The sequence below is a fragment of the Triplophysa rosa genome, unplaced genomic scaffold (assembly GCF_024868665.1).
Source record: "Triplophysa rosa unplaced genomic scaffold, Trosa_1v2 scaffold136_ERROPOS1255994+, whole genome shotgun sequence".
NCBI lineage: Eukaryota > Metazoa > Chordata > Actinopteri > Cypriniformes > Nemacheilidae > Triplophysa > Triplophysa rosa.
Window position 1 is genome coordinate 50,453 of NW_026634139.1, and position 22,228 is coordinate 72,680.

Here is a 22,228-nt window from a genome sequence, read left to right on the forward strand (position 1 = left end):
AACATCGAATGTATTTTGCAGCCCTCAGCACTCTCAAATCGACGGTGCGGGGACCTGCATCGCCAGGCAAGCAAACCAGCAGAGCCAGTCTTCTTCCCGGGGGCTCCTCGGCGAGAGACCCGCACTGCCAGCCATCGAACCACCCCCCGGGGGGTTGATGAAGCAGATCGTTCCCTTAGTCCCCCTGTCACGGTCCCTGGGAGCTTGGCTCGAGCTTCCCACACCGTCACGGTGGCTGAGAAGGACGATCCGTCTCGGCTACGCGATCCAGTTCGCCAGAAACCCGCCCAAGTTTCGGGGCATCCTCGTCACCTCGGTCAGTATAGAGTCCTCCCCTTCGGTCTGTTTCTGTCTCCACGAGTCTTTACGAAGATCGTGGAGGCCGCCCTCTCTCCCCTCAGGGAGAAAGGGGTGCGGGTACTCAACTATCTTGACGACTGGCTTATCTTGGCTCACTCGCGAGATCTGTTGTGTGCACAGGGACCTAGTGCTCCGGCACCTAGATCGATTGGGACTACAGGTCAACCGAGAGAAGAGCATGCTCTCCCCTGTGCAGAGCATCCTCTATCTTGGTATGGAACTCAACTCTGTCACCATGACAGCGCGGCTGTCCACAGTACGCGGCCAGTCGGTGTTGAACTGCCTGGATCATTTCACGCAGTCGGCGGTTCCCCTGAAACTATTTCAGAGGCTACTGGGACACATGGCATCCTCGGCGGCGGTGATACCTCTCGGGTTGATGTACATGAGGCCGCTTCAATACTGGCTCCTGAGTCGAGTTCCTTGGGGAGCGTGTCACACCGGCAGCAGGCAGATGGTGATTACGCCTCGCTGCCGACGCACCCTAACCCCGTGGTCTTCCATGGCCTTCCTTCGGGCAGGGGTACCCCTAGGGCAGGTTACGAGGCATGTCGTGGTGACAACAGATGCCTCCCTGCAGGGTTGGGGTGCAGTGTGCAACAGGCATGCAGTGTCGGGGCTTTGGACGGGCCCCCGCCTGCGCTGGCATATCAATTGCCTAGAGTTGTGGGCTGTGCTACTTGCACTGAAGAGGCTGCAGCCTCTCGTGCAGGGCAAGCACGTGCTGGTCCGGTCGGACAGCACTACTGCAGTAGCGTATATCAATCGTCAGGGTGGCTTTCGCTCACTGCAGTTAACACGACTTGCCCGACGCCTCCTCCGGTGGAGTCAGCAGGTGATCCGCTCCCTGCGTGCCACGTGTATCCCAGGCGACCTGAACCAGACAGCCGACGCGCTCTCTCGTCAGTCTACGCCTCGCGGAGAGTGGCGACTCCACCCCCGCGCAGTCCAGCTCATTTGGGTGCAGTTCGGGCAGGCCCAGGTGGACCTGTTTGCCTCCATCGAAACCACCCATTGCCCGCTTTGGTACTCTCTGACCGAGGGACCCCTCGGCACGGATGCCCTAGCGCACAGCTGGCCGCGGGACAAGCGGAAGTACGCCTTCCCCCCAGTGAGCCTCATTGCACAGACCCTGTGCAAGGTCAGGGAAGAGGAGCATCAAGTGGTACTAGTTGCGCCACACTGGCCCAACCGGACTTGGTTCTCGGAGCTAATGCTCTTGACGACAGCTCCCCCCTGGCCGATTCCCCTGATGAAGGACCTGCTTTCCCAGGGGAAGGGCACGTTATGGCATCCCAGGCCAGACCTCTGGAACCTCCATGTCTGGCCCCTGGACGGGACGAGGAGATCCTGAGTGGTCTGCCCCCGGCGGTGGTAGCTACCATTTCTCAGGCTAGGGCACCTGCCACTAGGCGACTGTACGCCTACAAGTGGCGCCTCTTCTCGACCTGGTGTGCTTCTCGAGGAGAAGACCCACGGAGTTGTGCGATCGGGTCCGTGCTGTCCTTCCTACAAGAGAGACTCGAGACTAACCTCTCCCCCTCCACACTGAAAGTGTATGTAGCCGCCATTGCTGCTCATCACAACTCAGTTGCTGGAAAGTCTCTAGGGCAGCACGACCTGGTCATTAGATTCCTAAGGGGTGCGAGGAGGCGTAACCCGCCTCGTCCGCACTCCATACCCTCTTGGGACCTGGATGTAGCCCTGACAGGTCTCACCAGGCCCCCCTTCGAGCCCCTAGGGGATGCCTCTCTTCCTCATCTTACGATGAAGACGGTTCTCCTTTTGGCGCTCGCCTCCATCAAGAGGGTAGGGGATCTACAGGCTTTCTCCGTGTCCCCTGACTGCCTAGAATTCGGACCCAGGGATTCTCACGTTATCCTGAGACCTCGGCCCGGCTACGTGCCCAAGGTTCCCACCGCTCCCTTTCGGGACCAGGTGGTGAACTTACAGGCGCTCCCCACTGGGGAGGAAGACCCAACCCCGTCCGTGTTGTGTCCAGTACGCGCGCTGCGCCTCTACTTAGACCGCACACAGAGTTTCAGGAGCTCGGATCAGCTCTTTGTCTGTTTCGGAGGTCAGCAACAGGGGAGAGCTGTCTCCAAGCAGAGGTTGGCCCACTGGATTGTGGACGCTGTCAAGACAGTTTACCAATCCCTAAATCGCCCGTGCCCCCTAGGAGTGAGGGCCCACTCCACCCGGGGTGTTGCCTCCTCTTGGGCCTTGGCATGGGGGGCCTCTCTCTCAGAGACATTTGCAGAGCTGCGGGTTGGGCTACACCCAACACCTTCGCGAGGTTTTACAACCTCCGCGTAGAGCCGGTGTCAGCCTGCGTCCTGCATGGCCACATGTAGGACCGGCAACTGGTAGGGTGTACGCCTGTTCGGTTTTTTCCCCCTCTCTCGAGTGGGTCAGTATACCGATTTAGCCTCCATTCTCTCCCCACTGGGCGAAGAACAGGCACTCCATCCATCACTAAGCAAGCACCCCCTGGGGCGGGCTGGGCAGAGCAGCCCTGCCCCTTAGGCCAGGTATCACCTGAGTTATTCGCAGCATAGCTCTAACTGGACCTAGTGCTACCAGACGTTGCAACTCCCCAGTAGGGCGGTTCCGTCTGATGTATCCTCATGCTGGTTCCCACCTTGGTAACCCATGACCTCCCCGGGTGGACCTCCACCTCGCGGTTTTCTCTTCAGCCGCACTTCTTCCCATGAGTTCTTCCCCATCAGTGAGACCATGTTGGTATCTCCACTATTTTCCTCCCTGCGGTAGGAAGTGGTCTCTGTAGCGCATCCCCCACTTGAGGAAGTAGCGCTTACCCAGTGCCTTACGGTTCCGGGCGGCTTCTCGCTGTTAGAGAAACAAGGCCACCGCCTGTGAGGCCGAAGGTAAGGGCCTTCCCACCTTTCAAGAAAGCTCTGGGACCCCCTACCTCCCCACTGGTAGGTTACATTTTTGCGGTAGCGTTCACGGCTGACACGCCCAGGCCAGTCACCGTCGCTTCGTTGAGATTGTGACAGGGCACAGTGTTATGCCGTTTTCCATTGGAACCCCATCTGTCGGTTCGACACAACGTCGTGAGACCGACAGAAAGGGAACGTCTCGGTTACGTTTGTAACCTCGGTTCCCTGATGGAGGGAACGAGACGTTGTGTCCTCTTGCCACAACACGTGCTGTCCTCTGCAGCAGTCGTGAGAGGTCTCAGGCTCCTCAGAACTAAGGTGAATGAATGATGCACGCCTTCTCCCTTTTATACCCGGATGTCTGGGGCGGAGTCCGGCATGCAAATTTTATTTGCCAATTTTCATTGGCCTTTTCTAAGCAGTCGGAAACGATTGGTTCTCAGGGACGAACCCCATCTGTCGGTTCGACACAACGTCTCGTTCCCTCCATCAGGGAACCGAGGTTACAAACGTAACCGAGACGTTACACTGATTGATTTATAAATGTCTTTGCATTACATAACAAAATAACAAACCAAGTGGAATTTATCTTTTTTTATAGCACAAGCAAACTTCTCAATCAAAACATTTTATAGAAATAATTTTGATGCAGTACATTTAGTAAAATTTCAGCAATATATGGACACTTTCTGGTTGTCTATAAAGGTTGTCCAGAGATATGCGATGCACTTACCCATTGTGTCAACTTGATGGTAACTTCAGTTCATATAGCCACAAAAATGACACTGTCAGATAAAAGTTAATCCGTTTTAGGATTCTAAACCATTAGAATAGAGAAATGTTCAAATACGATACATTTTCTTGTGTTTAACTTTTTGTAAAAAATATATTGTTTTCAGCCACATCATATTACAGTGCACTGAAGAATTATGATGAATCTGTGTTAATAAAACTTGCCCTGAGGACAACTATGATGAAACACCTAAAAGTAATTTCAATAAATTTTCTTGTAAAGAAGTTCTTGCAAAGATTACTATGTGCTTTCACTGGTTTCACTAGTATTGAGGATAGCTGGAGCAAGGATGCATGTTTATAGCGTTGACACGGTCTAGAATTGGCCATAGGGCTGCATAACGATGAATTAAAATAAGTTCTTGTGAAGCCAGTGAAAGCACATAGTAGTCTTTGCTAGTATTGAGGATAGCTGGTGCAAGGATGCATGTTTATAGCATTGACACAGTCTAGAATTGGCCATTGGGCTGCATAACGATTAATCGTGTATGTGTATTTATATATACATCATTGTCATACACAGTACAACAAAATTTATGTAAACAAAAACTTTTATTCTGCAAACGATTAGTCGCGATTAATCTTTATGCAGCCCTTTTGGCCAATAGGGGTTAAAGCCACAATATGGAATATTTGGACCGCTAGATGGCGCACTTTCGAAACAACAACAAAAGGCGAAGCTAAATGACGTTATGTAGGAGAGTGGGATTATGGGACCTGTAGTTTTCACCATCCAGAGGCATAGGGAGATCGGCCATCATGTTCATGGACAAGGTAATGAATGCATTTTATTTAATATCATCGTAGTGACTTAGCTTGCAAGAAACGTGGAATGTAATGCTACGTTACTGATATTGGACTTTATCAATTGATTTGATAGCAAAATGCTACACAGTTTTACATGTTTAAAACAGTCATACATTCGTCGTTTAAAAAGTAAATTGGAATGAACCCACAGTATTTACAAGTAACGTTACTGGCTACATATTTTTGTGCGACATATACTGTATTTCATAGGGTAACTGGATTCATAACTATTCAAATAATCGGTGCATGAGTATTTCGTGTACAATAAACACATTTTTGCTTACCTGTCTATTAAAACACATGCGAGAGCGGATTCTCTGTCGAGTCCAAACTGGTCGCGAAGCTCTCTCTATTTAGAAAACACCATGCCGATATTAATCCTTGTTTTATTTCTTCGTTTGTCCATAAACCTGCTTGCCTTATTTGGCCTACGTTTAAGCTTTTTTTTCTCTGGATTTGCACATTCTTGGGAACATTTGGGATAATGTAAGTACACAACTGTATGAAATACATCACACTGCAAGTGATTTTGGGATATTTCATAACAAAATTATTCCATATTGTGGCTTTAAATGGCACTAATATCGTATTACTGTAAGACAGGTGTTCTCAGACTTTATGAGATTTTCTATAAACATCACATCATCTTGAAGGGTCCATTTTAACAATACAGCATGATTTTATAGTGAATTGGAAGTGGCTATGGATAAATCAGTCTAAATCTATAAGGTTTTACAGTACCTACTATTGGCTGTTTTTTATCCCCTCGGATTTTGTGCTTAGCTCTGAGTAAATGATCTGAGAAGAGCTAACATGCACCAGTGGACCATGGTTTTCTATGCTCCATTATGAAATAACTGTACACTACTCCCCACCCCCTTATTTTCCCATCAGCCCTTTTAACTTTGATTGTTCTTCTAAGCCTCGAGGCACTGTCAAAATGTAGGAACTAGATTATTCATAATGGCCAGTACCACATGAAACCAGTTCTTTACTGCAAATGTCTCACTGCAACTGCAATTAATTACTGTACTGGCATTGTCCCTATCAAATGGTGCTCTAGAAATAAATAATGTTTTTCAACGTAAATCAATTACAGCATGTGGGATGAAACACGGGTGAAAACAATAACAGAATTGTAATAGTTATGTGAAATATTTCTTTGATATAATTATTCGTTTGTGGATGTCTTCTGTGATTATGTTAAAATTGAGGTTTTCCTTAACAAGACTTGAAACCCTGACCAAAATTTTATTAAAAGTCACCAGCCATCTATTCTTTTGACTGGGATTATAAATACGCTTATTTATTCCAACAGGCATCACCACGGTCCTAACCATGACTACGCTGAGCATCAGTGCTCGACACTCTCTTCCCAAGGTCTCCTATGCCACAGCAATGGACTGGTTCATCGCCGTCTGCTTCGCCTTCGTCTTCTCTGCCCTGATTGAGTTTGCAGCTGTCAACTATTTTTCCACTTTGCAGGCCAACAAGGAATTTAGGCGGACAAATGCGGCCCGCGCTGCAGCAGCAGCCAGCAGTGATAGAGAAGTTAATTTGGTAATTCTTGTCCCCGTCTTTCCGTTTTCATTTATTTCAGCAGTCCCTCTCTCTCTTTAATGGCATGCTCTCATTACAGCAGAGAACAAGCAGACAAGGCAAAAGGAGACAGCCAGTGGGCTTTTCAGCGATTTTGCTGCCACAGATTATGTAATCAGTTTATTGTAGCAAAACATCCAGAAGAAAGCATGGCAGGGTCCACGGAACAGAATACGGATCTGCCCTCTCTTTCTAGCATGTTGCCATGTAGCCTGTAGGGAGTAATTGCAATCCCATAGTTCTCATGTCCTGCTATTTGGGCCTTTGTTATGAAATACTTTTCCCAGTAAAGTTAAGTGTACTGGAACAAAAATGCTAAAATTATTACTGGATTCCAAAAGGATTAACAAACACTTCTCTCATCTGCCATTGGATAGATAAACAGTCACCTAAATATTATTTAGCCATAGGTTGATATATTAGAGTGTCTAAGCAGTGTTTATTTAAGCAACTAAACCAGTTTTGGGCCGGATTACCTGTTTGTCTGACCAAAGGGGTAGTAGGAAAAAGTATTTGAAGACAGTCATGTTTTTGCAACACATTTTACTATAAGCAATTCGGGGACTAAATGCTTAAATATAACCAAACCCCTTTCATAGAGTGTAAGTAGAGCGCCAGAGACAGGACACAAGGCAGTGTGTGAATGTCCCATTTCCTTGGGCTTTTAGCCTGAGTTAGGTGCCGCCTGTTGGGCAGTCAAAAATAGCTGTGGTTTTACGGCAGCGTGAGCCAGGTGCTCCCTGGGTGATTTTACTCCACAGTGGGGACGACACAGTGATCTGCAGCTGACACTCGCTGCTTGGAAACCTGCTCAGGGATGGAACAGAGTCATCACAGTCTCTCTGTGCCAAAAGTTTCCCAAAAGTCAGCTATCAGAGAGTAAATAACCAATACAAAACCCTGTTCATTTTAAACAAAGACTGATTTAAAGTAATGTTTAAAGGGTAATTCAACAAATATGCGTAGCAAATAATGTTATATTAAATATATATGACATATACCCCTACTGTATACTGTATATTGAGATTGCTATATGTTATATGTAAGACAAAATTATATCACATATATTTTGGAAATATGAAGATATAAATTTGTTACATATGAGAAGTAAAATTTCTATACACAGTATGATTATATGTATATAATGAATTTTATATGGAATTCTTGGTTATAACCGCATAAAAATATATGACAGTTTATTAAACTAAAAGATACAATCAACTGTAAATCCTTTATACAAAACCATTATTTTCATCATTTTATTCATGACTTAATCTAATTATTTTTCTGGAAAAAGGGCCTAATTTAGTATTAACACCAGAACAACTAAAGACCCACAGGTCTTTCAGATGAAATTGTCTCCAAAATTAATAAAATGTATGTAATGCAATTGAAAATAGTTTATTGCATTTAAATAATGTAAGCGATATCAAAACTTCTAGATCAAAATTTTTGAGAACAACAGCCTTGTTTTTATGTTAAATCTCTCTGTGTGTTTCCTCAGCATCCCCTGGACCCAGGAGGTGTGTTAAAGAAAAGACTGAATTCCTTATCTCAAAAAGATGCTACTGAGCGGTTCTCCAGACCACCTCAGCCTGATTTCCGTCAGCAAGGTTCTGCTGTCCCTGCCAACAACATGCTGACAGGAACCAGCATCATTGACAAGTATTCACGCATCCTCTTTCCCCTGTCGTTTGGGGCATTTAACCTGGTCTACTGGATTGTATATCTCACCAAAGACACTATGGAATCAAGGTAGGAATTTGTGGTTTGGAATTTTCATTTTATTTTGTGGTAGTTGAACAATATTTAACATTATTTAATGAATGCTAGTTAATGAACGTTATTTAACGAATAGGCTGTACAGTATATCACGCAAATCCATTATTGTTGTATGCACGACGTGGAGGCCAAGAACCACCCGATGCAAAGCTGAGGAATAAAATCCTTTAATGCACGGCTAGCCGTGGATTATCCCGCTTATACCACGGTCATTTGCCAAGTTAAAGCTGTTATTGATGCTTGCAGTAAAATGTTTGTGTGCATTAAACGGTTTTAATGTGCACCTTCTAGCCAATCAGAATCGAGTATTCAAACAGACTGTGTAATAATGTGCTAGATTTTATTAAATTATATGTGTGGCACTCGGCCTATGTGGCACGGCAGGATTTTTAGCAGTGTCCAAAGTTGTAGCGGAGCGCCGCCGCCGGTGTGTGTACTGTTATAGAAAACAATATGTTGTAATTTAGAAATACATGAATAAAGCAATGAGCCCCACGAAGCAGTGGGTTACACGACGTGAAGCGGAGTGCCTAAAACCCCCCTTAGCTGTTATAAAATGCACTGTAACCCACTGCTTCTTGGGAATATTATTATAAAACGGTTATTCCATATGCATGGCAAGGTTTCATAAAATAAAGTAAATAAAAGGATATTTAGGCTATGTAATGCGGATAGCCGTTATAAATTGGGCTATTTTGTAAAGGCTTAGAATTCGGCTCAGCCAATCAGAAGCAAAGACCAGAACTATAGTATAAATACAATTTTAGTATGGCATGTCTACTGTGCGATCCCCTTTACTGCTTAATGAGTGAAGTAACACATTTCATGACTAATATTGTGCCTCCCTTAACCTAAGCACAAGCACTGCTCTGAACAACAGTAACCACTTAAAAAACAAACTTAAAAATAAAACCGAAACTCTCCTATAACTCCAGGCAAATGTACACTTGTAGCTCAACTGATAGAGCATTGTGTTAGCAGTGCAAAAGAGTGTGATCCCACGGGAATACACATTCTGGAGGAAGAAAAGTATACCTTGAATGTGTTGTACGTCTTTTTTTATATGCCTTGTGGGGAGCAGAGTAACGAGACGTACACAAGTTACATTTTACCAGCCCCAGAGGGTGTTTTTATTGAAAAGCACGGAAGTGGACCATGGCCAGGGAAGACGTGGGGTGTGGGGAGTGTGTCCGGTCCCGGGTGTGAAGTCCTTCGGGGGTTTGCTCGGTGCAACAAAGGTTCTGGTGCATGCTTGGTTTGTTGGGTGTTCGGTCACTCATCCGAACCTGGTTGGAACGGGAGAAAGTGTTAGTCTAGTCATGACTTGGAGTCGTAGCTCGCCTTTTATGCTGGCCGAGATTGGTTGCAGGTGTAAATGATTGCCTCCGTCTCCATGGCGATGCAGATTGCACACTGGGTGACTCGCCACTCCCCCCCAAAGTGTCACCCTGGTGTGGTGGGACATCCTGCAACGAGACGGAGGGAGTTGTTGGGGAAAGGGGAGGGAGTTACCTGACCGGGATGTCCAACCTGACCACATCCTCGACAGACCATCGGCGTTGCCTTGGGAGGCCCCGGCCCGATGTGTCACGGTGAAGTGGAAGTCCTGAAGCTCTAGGAACCAGCGGGTTACTCGAGCGTTGGTGTCCTTGGCTTTGGCCATCCATTGTAGGGGAGTGTGGTCGGTCACCAGCGTGAAGCTTTGTCCCAGCAAGTAGTAGCGGAGCTCCAGGACTGCCCCCTTTATGGCCAGGGCCTCCTTTTCCATGGTAGCATACCGGCTTTCGGTTGGGGTGAGTTTCTGGTTTATGTAGACGATGGGATGTTCCTCACCCTCATTGGTTTGGGATAGTACAGCGCCTAAGTCGGTGTCCGAGGCATCTGTCTGGTGGATAAAGGGGCAACTGAAGTCAGGTGCGTGGAGTAAGGGGAACAAGGCTAGTGCCCGTTTTAGTGTCTGGAAGGCTGTCTCCATTTTGGGGGTCAATTGTACGGTTTCGGGTTGCCCCTTTCTGGTCAGGTTGGTCAGGGGACTGGCTACGGAAGAGAAGTTAGGGATGAAGCACCTGTAGTACCCCGCTAGCCCCAAGAAAGCACGTACCTGGGTTTTGTTGCAGGGCCGGCTTGCGTCCCTGACGTATATGACCTTTTTGTCCTGGGGCTGGATCAGTCCTCTTCTGATGGCGGAACCCCAAGTACTGTGCTTCTTCGAGCCCCAGGTGGCATTTTTTTGGGTTGGCAGTTAATCCGGCCTTGCATAGGTCCCCCAGCACTCTTTGCAATCTGTCCAGATGGTCTTCCCAGATCGTTAATGTAGACGGCGGCATATGCTTGGTGGGGACGTAGGAGGATGTTCGTCATCCGTTGAAATGTGGCGGGGCACCGTGTAGCCCAAACGGGAGGACCTTGTACTGCCAGTGTCCGGAGGAGGTACTGAAATTGGTCTTCTCCCGTGAGTTGGGGGTCAGGGAGACCTGCCGGTATCCCTTTGTGAGGTCCAAGGTGGAGATAAAGCGGGCCTTCCCCAGCCGGTCTATTTGGAGATCGTTTGAAACTGATATATGGAGCCATCGCAGCGCTAAAAGATGCAAGACATGAACCGCATGCAGTGAGTGAAACTGATGTCTGTGTTTTGTTGGCAATACGCTTTAGTTCAGCCTACCCCTCCCCCCCGCACATGCCGTATGATTTCAGAAATACTCGTACAGCTGTATCTCTCTTTTATAAATGTGATCAAACTAAATACTTTTCGAAGATACGAAGTATGCAATACTCTATAGTTACTCAAGATTAATATTAGATTGGCAGAAATCTGTGTTAGGCCCGCTTTAAGAGTTATGTCAGTTTTGCACCCTGAAATGAAAGTGTTAACTGTAACTTAAAAGTTACTCACTTTAAACTATGCTATGCCAACTGCCAAGAGGTGTGTTTGACTGCGCAGACTAAACCAAAGTATCGCAGAAAGTATGCCATTTCATGTTTTCAACATGCACATGTATGGTAGATGCTTCTACAATTAGCTTTACATTTCTGGGCCCATATTCATAAAAAAATTTTAGCGCAAAGAGTTGCTCCTAGTGACAAAATTCTACAAAAATTCTTAGGAATGTGAGCATTTCCCCTTAGAATTAAAGAAAAGTTCCTAGCAAAGAAAAAAGTAATTCATAAAGCATCTTAACCCTTAAATAGCTCTTAAGGTCCAAAATTTTAGGAGTAGCGAGGAGGACTTTTAAGAGACTTAAGAGTTTCTTTAGCAGCAGAGAAAATGGACGAAGAGAAGAAATGTGTTGCAATGCATGACAGTTTCCATATTACTTTTAAGGTTTATCAGATTTTTTATTTTTATTGGGGTTTTTGTGTGTGTGTGTGTGTGTGTGTGTGTGTGTGTGTGTGTGTGTGTGTGTGTGTGTGTGTGTGTGTGTGTGTGTGTGTGTGTGTGAGTTTTGATTATCTTGGTATTGGTTTTCTTGTATAGCTGCTTTGACGCAATGCAAATTGTAAAAGCGCTATAAAATAAAATTACATTGAATTGAATGACAGTGAGTTGGTAAGACACTCACTGTCATTCAATTCAATGTAATTTTATATATATATATAATAAATCTGAAAGTTATCTATTGAGCATGACTGGCATTTGCAGGCATTTTGTCCATGGTGGCGAGTGCGGCCACACTGTAGCTCCGCATCTGAGCTCTGGCCTCCCATCGCTGTGTCAAGGGTTGCCAGATTTGCGTAACAAAAACGAAGCCGGAACACTGCAGCACTGCAGACATGGCCACACTGCCCATGTCTGACTAGTGATTGTTTCTGCGCAAGCATGAGCGATCATGTCTACACTACTTTTTCATTCAGAATTTCACTTCTGCAGTTTAAAAAATGTTCATATAAATCAATGATTAGACTGAAAAGTAACTCAAGTTACTTGAAAAACAAAGTAACTCAAGTATTGATATGTAAATTTATACTGCGTTGCATTACTCGTTACTTTAAAAAGTACTCTGATTATGTAACACACGTTACTTGTAATGTGTTACCCCCAACACTGTTTACAGTCTTTTTACAGTATTCTAAAGTATATTATTGCTGACAATTGAGTCATTCTTCTCATAATTCACTAAAAATAAAAGGCACAATATTGAGTGGCCTATTCTTGTCCTAAATGTGAAAAACTTTTGTCCCAACAAGTTAATTTGGGGGATATTCAGCTTTTCATTCTCAAACTGAAACATGGATCATGTTATCTGTCCTCATGTCACCTTTGCCTTTTCAAATTCATAGGAAATAGAGAATAGAGGAATAAAGGCAGAGCAGTTCTATAAAATAACTGCCGCATGACAAACGGAACATATGATGTAGTATATTTTCTCACACACACACACTGTGACAGAGAAATCATAGTGGGCACTTCCAAGTTGGTGGTGGTTTTTAATGAATAGTTCCATTCAGGTCCAGACATTAAGGATGCACATTGGCTAGGTTGGCACGTGTGTGTGTTCACAGAAGCTACCTATGGGCGATAAGCTCTTCACTTTATTGCCCACTGGAGTGCTTGACACGAGAGAAAACTTTTCTCTCATAAATCAAAAGCACTAAATGTCTGCACAGTCTGAATTCCTCCATTTTCCCATCTTCACACAGGTCTTACCATAACTTTGGTGTAATGATCATTCACCGATTACCCCTCTAAGATATGTCAGAAAATGCTGGATGTCTTCTAGACAGCCATCTAGATTTATTATGTCTTTATGGATTCAACTCAACTCAACTTTATTTATATAGCGCTTTTTACAATTTTTATTGTTACAAAGTAGCTGTACATGAGACATATTGACCATAAGCAAAATAATTAGTTATAACTGTAAAAACAAGAAAAAGGTGAAAACAGAAGACAGACATACCCACATACAAAACACTCCACACACACAATATGCACACGTACTAACACACATAGACATAGACACACACACACGGATGCGCAGACACATGGACGCGCACGCACACACACAGACAAGCACGCACACAGACAAGCAAATTTAATGAGGTAAATTATAGATTTAAGATTATCGTTAATAATCTAATAGCATTTGAAATTTTGTGGTGAAGACGTGTCAAGTCACGGCGTCCTTCTTTATCCATCTCTATCATCTCAGCTCTTGTCAGGTCACCGCTTCCCATTCTCCGATCTACCATCAGGTCAGGCCATGAACTGCATCCTGCTCGCTGTGGTAACCTTGGAACAATGAGACTAGACTGGCTGAGAGTAGAGTACTGTTCTGCACTCTTTGATGCAACAAGTACATCAGTGGTGTCCCTGGTTCCGGTTGATCTAACTAATGCAGCCTAAACCCTCAGAGGATTTATATTATGGAAGTGTATGCAAGATTAAAATGATGCGTCTTTAGTCTAGATTTAAACTGACAGAGTGTGTCTGCCTCCCGGACAGTGCAGGGAAGACTATTCAAAAGTTTAGGCGCTAGATAGGAAAGGATCTACCACCTGCACTTGATTTTGAAATTCTAGGTATTACCAACTGACAGGACGCCTGAGAGCGTAATGCACATGAAGGAATGTAATACAAGAGGAGTTCACTCAAGTATTGAGGAGCTAAACCATGTAGGGCTTTATAGGTAATAAGCAAGATTTTAAAGTTAATGCGATGCTTTATAGGTAACCAGTGCAAGGTTGACGGAACCGGGCTAATATGTTCATACTTTTTTCAGTGGGAGTTTTTGTAATAAGCCTGCAGGGCAACCACCTATCATTGCATTACAGTAATCTAGTCTTGATGTCATGAATGCATGAATTAACTTCTCTGCATCTGACATTGACAGCATATGACAAAGTTTAGATATATTCTTAAAATGGAAAAACTCAATTTTACAGGTGTTGGCGACGTGGCTCTCAAATGACAGATTGCTATCGAATAGAACACCAAGACTCTTAGCTGACGACGAGGGTTTTATGGAACATTCGTCAATAGTTATGCAGTATTCTTGGTTGTTACGTATGGTGGTTTTCGGTCCAATAAGTAACACTTCTGTTTTGTCCGAGTTCAGTAATAAAAAGTTGTTACTCATCCAGTTTTTTATATCGTCTATGCATTCCATTATTCGATGGAACTGCTGTGTTTCATGAGGCTTCAAGGAAATATAAAGTTGAGTATCATCAGCATAACAGTGAAAGCTAACTCTGTTTTGCTTTATTATATCTCCTAGAGTTAGCATGTATAATGCTAAGAGCAGAGGCTCTAAGACTGATCCCTGTGGTACACCGTACTGGACTTGCGATTTGCGTGACACCTCATTGTTTATTGCTATTAATTTAAAACTGTCGGATAAATAATATTTAAACCATTTCAAAGCTATTTCTTTAATGCCGACGTAATTTTCGAGTCTATGTAGGAGTGTGCTGTGGTCAATGGTATTGAATGCAGCACTAAGGTCTAGCAGCACCAATAACAAGATACAACCTTGGTCAGATGCCAATAGCAGATCATTTGTAACTCTGATCAAAGCAGTCTCTGTACTGTGACATGCTCTAAATCCAGACTGGAATTCTTCATTGATGTCATTCCTTTGGAGGAAGGATCTTAATTGAGTTGAAACTACTTTTTCCAGAACTTTAGATATGAAAGGTAGATTCGATATAGGCCTGTAGTTCCCTAGTTCTCTAGGGTCGAGTTGGGGTTTTTTGACAAGGGGCCTTATAACAGCCACCTTATATGCTTTAGGCACATGTCCTAATGTCAGAGATGAGTTAATAATACTAAGAAGGGGATCTATAATTTCTGGGAGCATCTCTTTCAGTAGATTTGTAGGTATAGGGTCTAGTATGCATGTTGTTGATTTAGATGATCTAATAATTTTAGACAGCTCATCTTGATCTACGGTATAAAATAATTGCATTTTCTCCTTAAGGGCGCTGTAGTTAGTTTGTTCAGCGGCTTTCACTTCTGGTTGCATTGTTATATTTTTTCTCTAATATCTTGGATTTTATTTGTGAAGTAGTTTATAAATTCATCACTGTTATGCTGATATCCAGAATCTGAAGTCGCTGACAATTTATTTTTTGTTAATTTAGCCACTGTGTTGAATAAAAACCTAGGGTTGTGCTGGTTTTCTTCTATTAGTGATGAAAAGTTTTTAGGGCTTTTCTGTATTTTCGAATACTATCCTTCCATGCTGTTCGAAATACCTCTAATTTAGTTTTCTTAAAGATGCGCTCCATTTTTCGGGCCGCTTTCTTTAGAGCCTGAGTGTTCATTATACCACGGTGTTGGGCTGCCATTTTTAATCTTCTTTAAATGTAGAGGAGCAACTGTGTCTAGCGTTTCTGAGAAGGTAGAGTTAAAATTCAAACATTTTCAGTTTCCGAGAAGGTGGAGTTAAAATTTTCAAAATTTCTATTCACATAATACAATGTAAGGTGCCACATGCTTGTGTGTGTGGGGGGCTGCTTGCATTTGTCACCCTTGACTAGATGGCCTCCAAATAGGCTTTATAAAAATACAGGCATGTGCTTTAAAAAAACAGTCCATCCATCCATGGATTTACTAGCGCTGTCAACAATTTTTGCTGTGGAAATCCTATTCCAGAGGATGCTCGTGTCCTTGACATTACTTTTCAACCTAAAAGTAAGTAAGCTGGAGAAATCGGTCCCACATCACCGCCTTACACCAGCAACTTAAACAAAACTAACTAGCACAAAACTAGATAGCTCCCTTTATAATTTATAAAGCTGTACATATTTTATATGCACAATGTAACATATGCAGAAGACAGACTACCAGTTCTTTCTGATATCACATGGCAGTTATCTTACCACTTTATTTGCTCTGTCTGTTTGAATATCACATGAGTGAATTGATTGTTCTGAGTTGTATTGCGTTATATATTTAAATCACTTTTAAATGTTCCATAGAACACACTGCGAACCTGCAAAGACTGTGATTGAAAGTGACAGTGGATATGTAGTAATGTGGTTTGTTACACAATGTTTTGCCTTTCAAGTCAGTTAAAGCCAAAACCATTCCTGACTTTTTGATTCAAGCACATTTTATAATAATAATAATAGTCAGTACCTTACATCACAGGTCATTTAAGACAATATCCTTGCTGGAAAATCTTTATGGATTGACACGGAAACTATATATTCTCAGAAAGAAAGCCACATTTTTGCCGCTGCATGTAAAAAAAATCTGGTTTTCTTGTTTCAGAATTCACGAAACAGGAGATAAACTACAAATAAGGTGTACATCCAAGACCTGTCAACACAAATAAGCCTGTTGCTAATGTTATTCTCGCAATAAATGAGAGATCTTCTCCAGCATAAACCGGATAGACTGCCGTTGCTTTGAAGTCCGGACAGCGTGAAACAAAATCGATGCTGTGTGCAGAATAAAAGTTGACAGTCAGTTAAATTTGCTAATAGTCATCAAATGTGTCATTTTCAAAAGCATTACTTTGAAAAATGGAGCAGAGTTCCAAACCCTGTTTTTAAACTGTTAAATTAATTAAACCAATGTGATATCATGTGGAATTTGTTTATATTTGTGATACAGTATGTTAGCAAGGACAGACATGTTTGGTAGTTTAGCTAGTTTAGCTTCATACATGCGCATTTTGTTTATACCTACTGCATAAGATTATATATTTATTGTCCTGGCTTTTTTTTCTTTTAGGGAAGTTTGAGCTTTTATACCTCCCAGAAAAATTCTAAAGACAATGCCCATCTAATGAATTGAGGCATGGATGGATGGATAGACTTAAAGATGAATGGATAAAAAGCAATTTACGAGGGCCATGCTGCTGATGTCTGTGGTTCTGATGAGAGGGGACACCATCCTTCTTCTTGACCCTCCTTCTCTTCTTCTTCTCCTGAGAATATGTGTTGACCTCTCGTTTTTGTGGCATGACACACTCTGACTGCAGAATAACACTGCTCTTCCCTATAGACATTCAAGGTGCATTGATACTTGATGTGACATTGACATAAGTGCAAACTCAACATTCTCCCCACATTTACTACAACAAACCGCTAACACTGATACATTATTAAAAAGCAGACAATTCATTCGAGGGCACAATACAAATCGTCGCCTTAGAATTATAAGGTTCTATCTGACATTTTTGTCAAAATTGAGTTATTCACATATTCTTATTCTGTGACAACCTATTTACATTATGCAATGTTAGTTTTTTTAATGTGTACATTTTGGGACTTTTTTAAGAAAACAAAAAGGTTCTATCTAAAAAAATCGAATTATAACTTCATTCTATAAGGTTCTATCTGCCAGCTTATCAGCACTTTGAATGCACACAAGAGGACCAATCACGATCAGCTTTCTTTGTCATGTGACCTGCAGATAAAACCTTATAATTCTAAAGAAAAGGTGATTTTTCAGAATCAGAAGGTTCTATCTGCGTTTTACCTGTTCCAAAAATCCCCATTCACAAATTTAAGAAAATGTCGATATTGTGCATTTGGAATACATTTATAGTATCTGTCTTTTACATGTATGAAAGAAATTTGTTCCCCATATCATTTTTGCTATATGAAATGCAAAAACTTTGAAGCTCAATATCTCAAAACTACTCAAAATGCAGATAGAACCTTATAATTCTAAAGAAAAGAAACAGCAAACACAAAACAGCCTGTTATTTTCAGCCTAATCTTTAAAAGAAACTACTAACAATATATTTAAACCATGATACCAATTGTTGCCATTACATGTGGAGCCCTTCTTGGAATGTTGTCAGATTCTAAGACAAAATATTCTTGAATGAAGAAAACAAAAGGGTGGATTGTTATTCTAGAATATGAGATGGTCAAAAGGGGACTTTATTTGTGTCATTCAGAAGGTTGCACATGGTCATGTAAGTAAGTGGTTCTCAAACTGGCTTTACTCAAACTGGTTTCACACTGGCCATCAAGGTATGAAACATACACAATACCAATAAATGCTTGCTGTATACAGACTGTAGACAAATGTTTTGTTTGTCCTAATTTGCAGCCTAAAAAATGTTGTAATTATGTATTATATTATAATTCTTATTTATACATTTTTGGATTAAGCATTGTTTTTCCATCTGTCCCTTAAAAAAATGTCAAGGTTTTTGTACTGGTATAGCACACTTAAGTGTACACTTTTAGTACTGCTTGAGACTAAGTTGGCCCACTTCATAGTTTATTAAAGTGTACTTTAGAGTATGGATTAAGTGTACTGTAACAGTGGTAAGCTTTGAGTACACTACTATGTTTTTCTTAGTAGTCCACATTTCTGAGTAGTATATTTCTGAGTACATAAAACGTAAACGTTTTATTTTTAAAGAATGTTCCCTATAGCAAAAAAAAGTTTTATTGTAAAGGTCTGCTGGTATACTGAAAATGGGTGTGTTAATTGGTCTTTAATTAACTATGCAGACAATCACTGTAACAAATGGTGCCTCAGACCATTGCAAATTTCCCTAGTTCCCTAGTTGCATGCAGAATGTTAATGAAGTCCATTATGAATTTTAGGTTTTGATCCAGCTTTTTTTGGCATTAGGAAACAAGTGTCAATCCATATTTGTGTCTTTATATATTTCCCTTTAAAACATACAGTATATGTCATTTTAAAATGTATTCAACTCATGCACCTCTAATTTAGGCGGCGGCTATTTAGCCACTTTGCATCGCTTTGGAGGTTCTTCAGTTGTTGACACATATTGCCGTCTCGGTTACGTTTGTAACCTCGGTTCCCTGATGGAGGGAACGAGACGCTGTGTCGAACCGACAGATGGGGTTCGTCCCTGAGAACCAATCGCTTCCGACTACTTAGAAAAGGCCAATGAAAATTAGCAAATGAAATTTGCATGCCGGACTCCCCCCTGGAAATCCGGGTATAAAAGGGAGACGGCGTGCATCATTCATTCACCTTAGTTCTGAGGAGCCTGAGACCTCTCACAACTGCTGCAGAGGACAGCACGTGTTGTGGCAAGGAGGACACAATGTCTCGTTCCCTCCATCAGGGAACCGAGGTTACAAACGTAACCGAGACGTTCCCTTTCTGTCGGTCTCTCGACGTTGTGTCGAACCGACAGATGGGGTTCCAATGGAAAACGCCATAACACTGTGCCCTGTCACAATCTCAACGAAGCGACGGTGACTGGCCTGGGCGTGTCAGCCGTGAGCGCTACTGCAAAATTGTAACCTATCAGTGGGTAGGTAGGGGGTCCCAGAGCTTTCTTGAAAGGTGGGAAGGCCCCTACCTTCGGCCTCACAGGTGGCGGCCTTGTTTCTCTAACAGCGAGAAGCCGCCCGGAACCGTAAGGCCACTGGGTAAGCGCTACTTCCTCAAGTGGGGGATGCGCTACAGAGACCACTTCCTACCACAGGGAGGAGACTAGTGGAGATACCAACATGGTCTCACCGATGGGGGAGAACTCATGGGAAGAAAGTGCGGCTGAAGAAGTAACCGCGAGGTGGAGGTCCACCTGGGGAGGTCATGGGTTACCAAGGTGGGAACCAGCATGAGGATACATCAGACGGAACCGCCCTACTGGGGGGTTGCAACGCCTGGTAGCACTAGGTCCGGTTAGAGCTATGATGCGAATAACTCCGGGAACCCGGCCTAAGGGGCAGGGCTGCTCTGCCCAGCCCGCCCCAGAAGGTGCTTGCTTAGTGATGGATGGAGTGCCTGTTCTTCGCCCAGTGGGGAAAGAATGGAGGCTAAATCGGTATACTGACCCACTCGAGAGAGGGGGAAAAGAACCGATATAGGCGTACACCCTACCAGTTGCCGGTCCTACATGTTGCCATGCAGGACGCGGGCTGACACCGGCTCTACGCGGAGGTTGTAGAACCTCACGAAGGTGTTGGGTGTAGCCCAACCCGCAGCTCTGCATATGTGTGTGAGAGAGGCCCCGCGTGCCAGTGCCCAAGAGGAGGCTACACCCCGGGTGGAGTGGGCCCTCACTGCTAGGGGGCACGGGCGATTTAGGGATTGGTAGGCTGCCTTGACAGCGTCCACAATCCAGTGGGCCAACCTCTGCTTGGAGACAGCTCTCCCCTTCTGCTGACCTCTGAAACAGACAAAGAGCTGATCAGAGCTCCTGAAGCTCTGTGTGCGGTCTAAGTAAAGGCGCAGCACGCGTAATGGACACAACACGGACGGGGTTGGGTCTTCCTCCCCAGTGGGGAGCACCTGTAAGTTCACCACCTGGTCCCGAAAGGGAGCGGTGGGAACCTTGGGCACGTAGCCGGGCCGAGGTCTCAGGATAACGTGAGAATCCCTGGGTCCGAACTCCAGGCAGTCAGGGGACACGGAGAATGCCTGTAGGTCCCCTACCCTCTTGATGGAGGCGAGCGCCATAAGCAGAACCGTCTTCATCGTGAGATGAGGAAGAGAGGCATCCCCTAGGGGCTCGAAGGGGGGCCTGGTGAGACCTGTCAGGGCTACATCCAGGTCCCAAGAGGGTATGGAGCACGGACGAGGTGGATTCCGCCTCCTAGCGCCCCTTAGTAACCTAATGACCAGGTCGTGCTGCCCTAGAGACTTCCCAGCAACTGAGTTGTGATGAGCGGCAATGGCGGCTACATACACCTTCAGTCTGGAGGGGGAGAGGTTAGTCTCGAGTCTCTCTTGTAGGAAGGACAGCACGGACCCGATCGCACAACTCCATGGGTCTTCTCCTCGAGAAGCACACCAGGTCGAGAAGAGGCGCCACTTGTAGGCGTACAGTCGCCTAGTGGCAGGTGCCCTAGCCTGAGAAATGGTTTCTACCACCGCTGGGGGCAGACCACTCAGGATCTCCTCGTCCCGTCCAGAGGCCAGACATGGAGGTTCCAGAGGTCTGGCCTGGGATGCCATAACGTGCCCTTCCCCTGGGAAAGCAGGTCCTTCGTCAGGGGAATCGGCCAGGGGGGAGCTGTCGTCAAGAGCATCAGCTCCAAGAACCAAGTCCGGTTGGGCCAGTGTGGCGCAACGAGTAACACTTGCTGCTCCTCTTCCCTGACCTTGCACAGGGTCTGTGCAATGAGGCTCACTGGGGGGAAGGCGTACTTCCGCTTGTCCCGCGGCCAGCTGTGCGCTAGGGCATCCGTGCCGAGGGGTCCCTCGGTCAGAGAGTACCAAAGCGGGCAATGGGTGGTTTCGAGGGAGGCGAACAGGTCTACCTGGGCCTGCCCGAACTGCACCCAAAAGAGCTGGACTGCGTGGGGGTGGAGTCGCCACTCTCTACGAGGCGTCGATTGATGAGAGAGTGCATCGACTGTCTGGTTCAGGTCGCCTGGGATATACGTGGCACGCAGGGAGCGGGTCACCTGCTGACTCCACCGGAGGAGGCGTCGGGCGAGTCGTGTTATCTGCAGTGAGTGAACGCCACCCTGACGATTGATATATGCTACTGCCGTAGTGCTGTCTGACCGGACCAGCATGTGGTTGCCCTGCACAAGAGGTTGCAGCCTCTTCAGTGCGATTAGCACGGTCCACAACTCTAGGCAATTGATATGCCAGTGCAGGCGGGGGCCCGTCCAAAGCCCCGACACTGCGTGCCCGTTGCACACTGCACCCCAACCCTGCAGGGAGGCGTCCGTTGTCACCACGACATGCCTCGTAACCTGCCCTAAGGGAACCCCTGCCCGAAGGAAGGTCATGGAAGACCAAGGGGTTAGGGTGCGTCGGCAGAGAGGCATAATCACCATCCGCCTGCTGCCGGTGTGCCACGCTCTCCAGGGAACTCAACTCTCAAGCCAGTGTTGGAGCGGTCTCATGTGCATCAACCCGAGGGGTATCACCGCCGCCGAGGATGCCATGTATCCCAGGAGCCTCTGAAATAGTTTCAGGGGAACCGCAGTCTGCGTGAAATGATCCAGGCAGTTCAACACCGACTGGGCGCGTGCTGCGGACAGTCGCGCTGTCATGGTGACAGAGTTGAGTTCCATACGAAGATAGAGGATGCTCTGCACAGGGGAGAGCTTGCTCTTCTCTCGGTTGACCTGTAGTC

The 22,228-nt window shown here is 44.9% G+C and overlaps 1 protein-coding gene across 3 annotated transcripts in view; it reads left to right on the forward strand.

Moving 5' to 3' along the window:
* The window catches only part of gabra6b (gamma-aminobutyric acid type A receptor subunit alpha6b), a 68,083-nt gene that overhangs the window by 34,617 nt on the left and 11,238 nt on the right, over positions 1-22,228 (forward strand). Inside the window, exons 8-10 of one of the 3 annotated variants that reach the window (XM_057326797.1) lie at positions 6,181-6,422; positions 7,966-8,216; positions 16,924-18,980. In XM_057326797.1, the coding sequence (XP_057182780.1) occupies positions 6,181-6,422; positions 7,966-8,216; positions 16,924-16,933 (503 nt within the window). In that variant the 3' untranslated portion in view covers positions 16,934-18,980. Of the gene's footprint in view, positions 1-6,180; positions 6,423-7,965; positions 8,217-16,923; positions 18,981-22,228 lie in introns of those variants that run through there. The other 2 variants (XM_057326796.1, XM_057326798.1) reach the window with 2 other exon arrangements.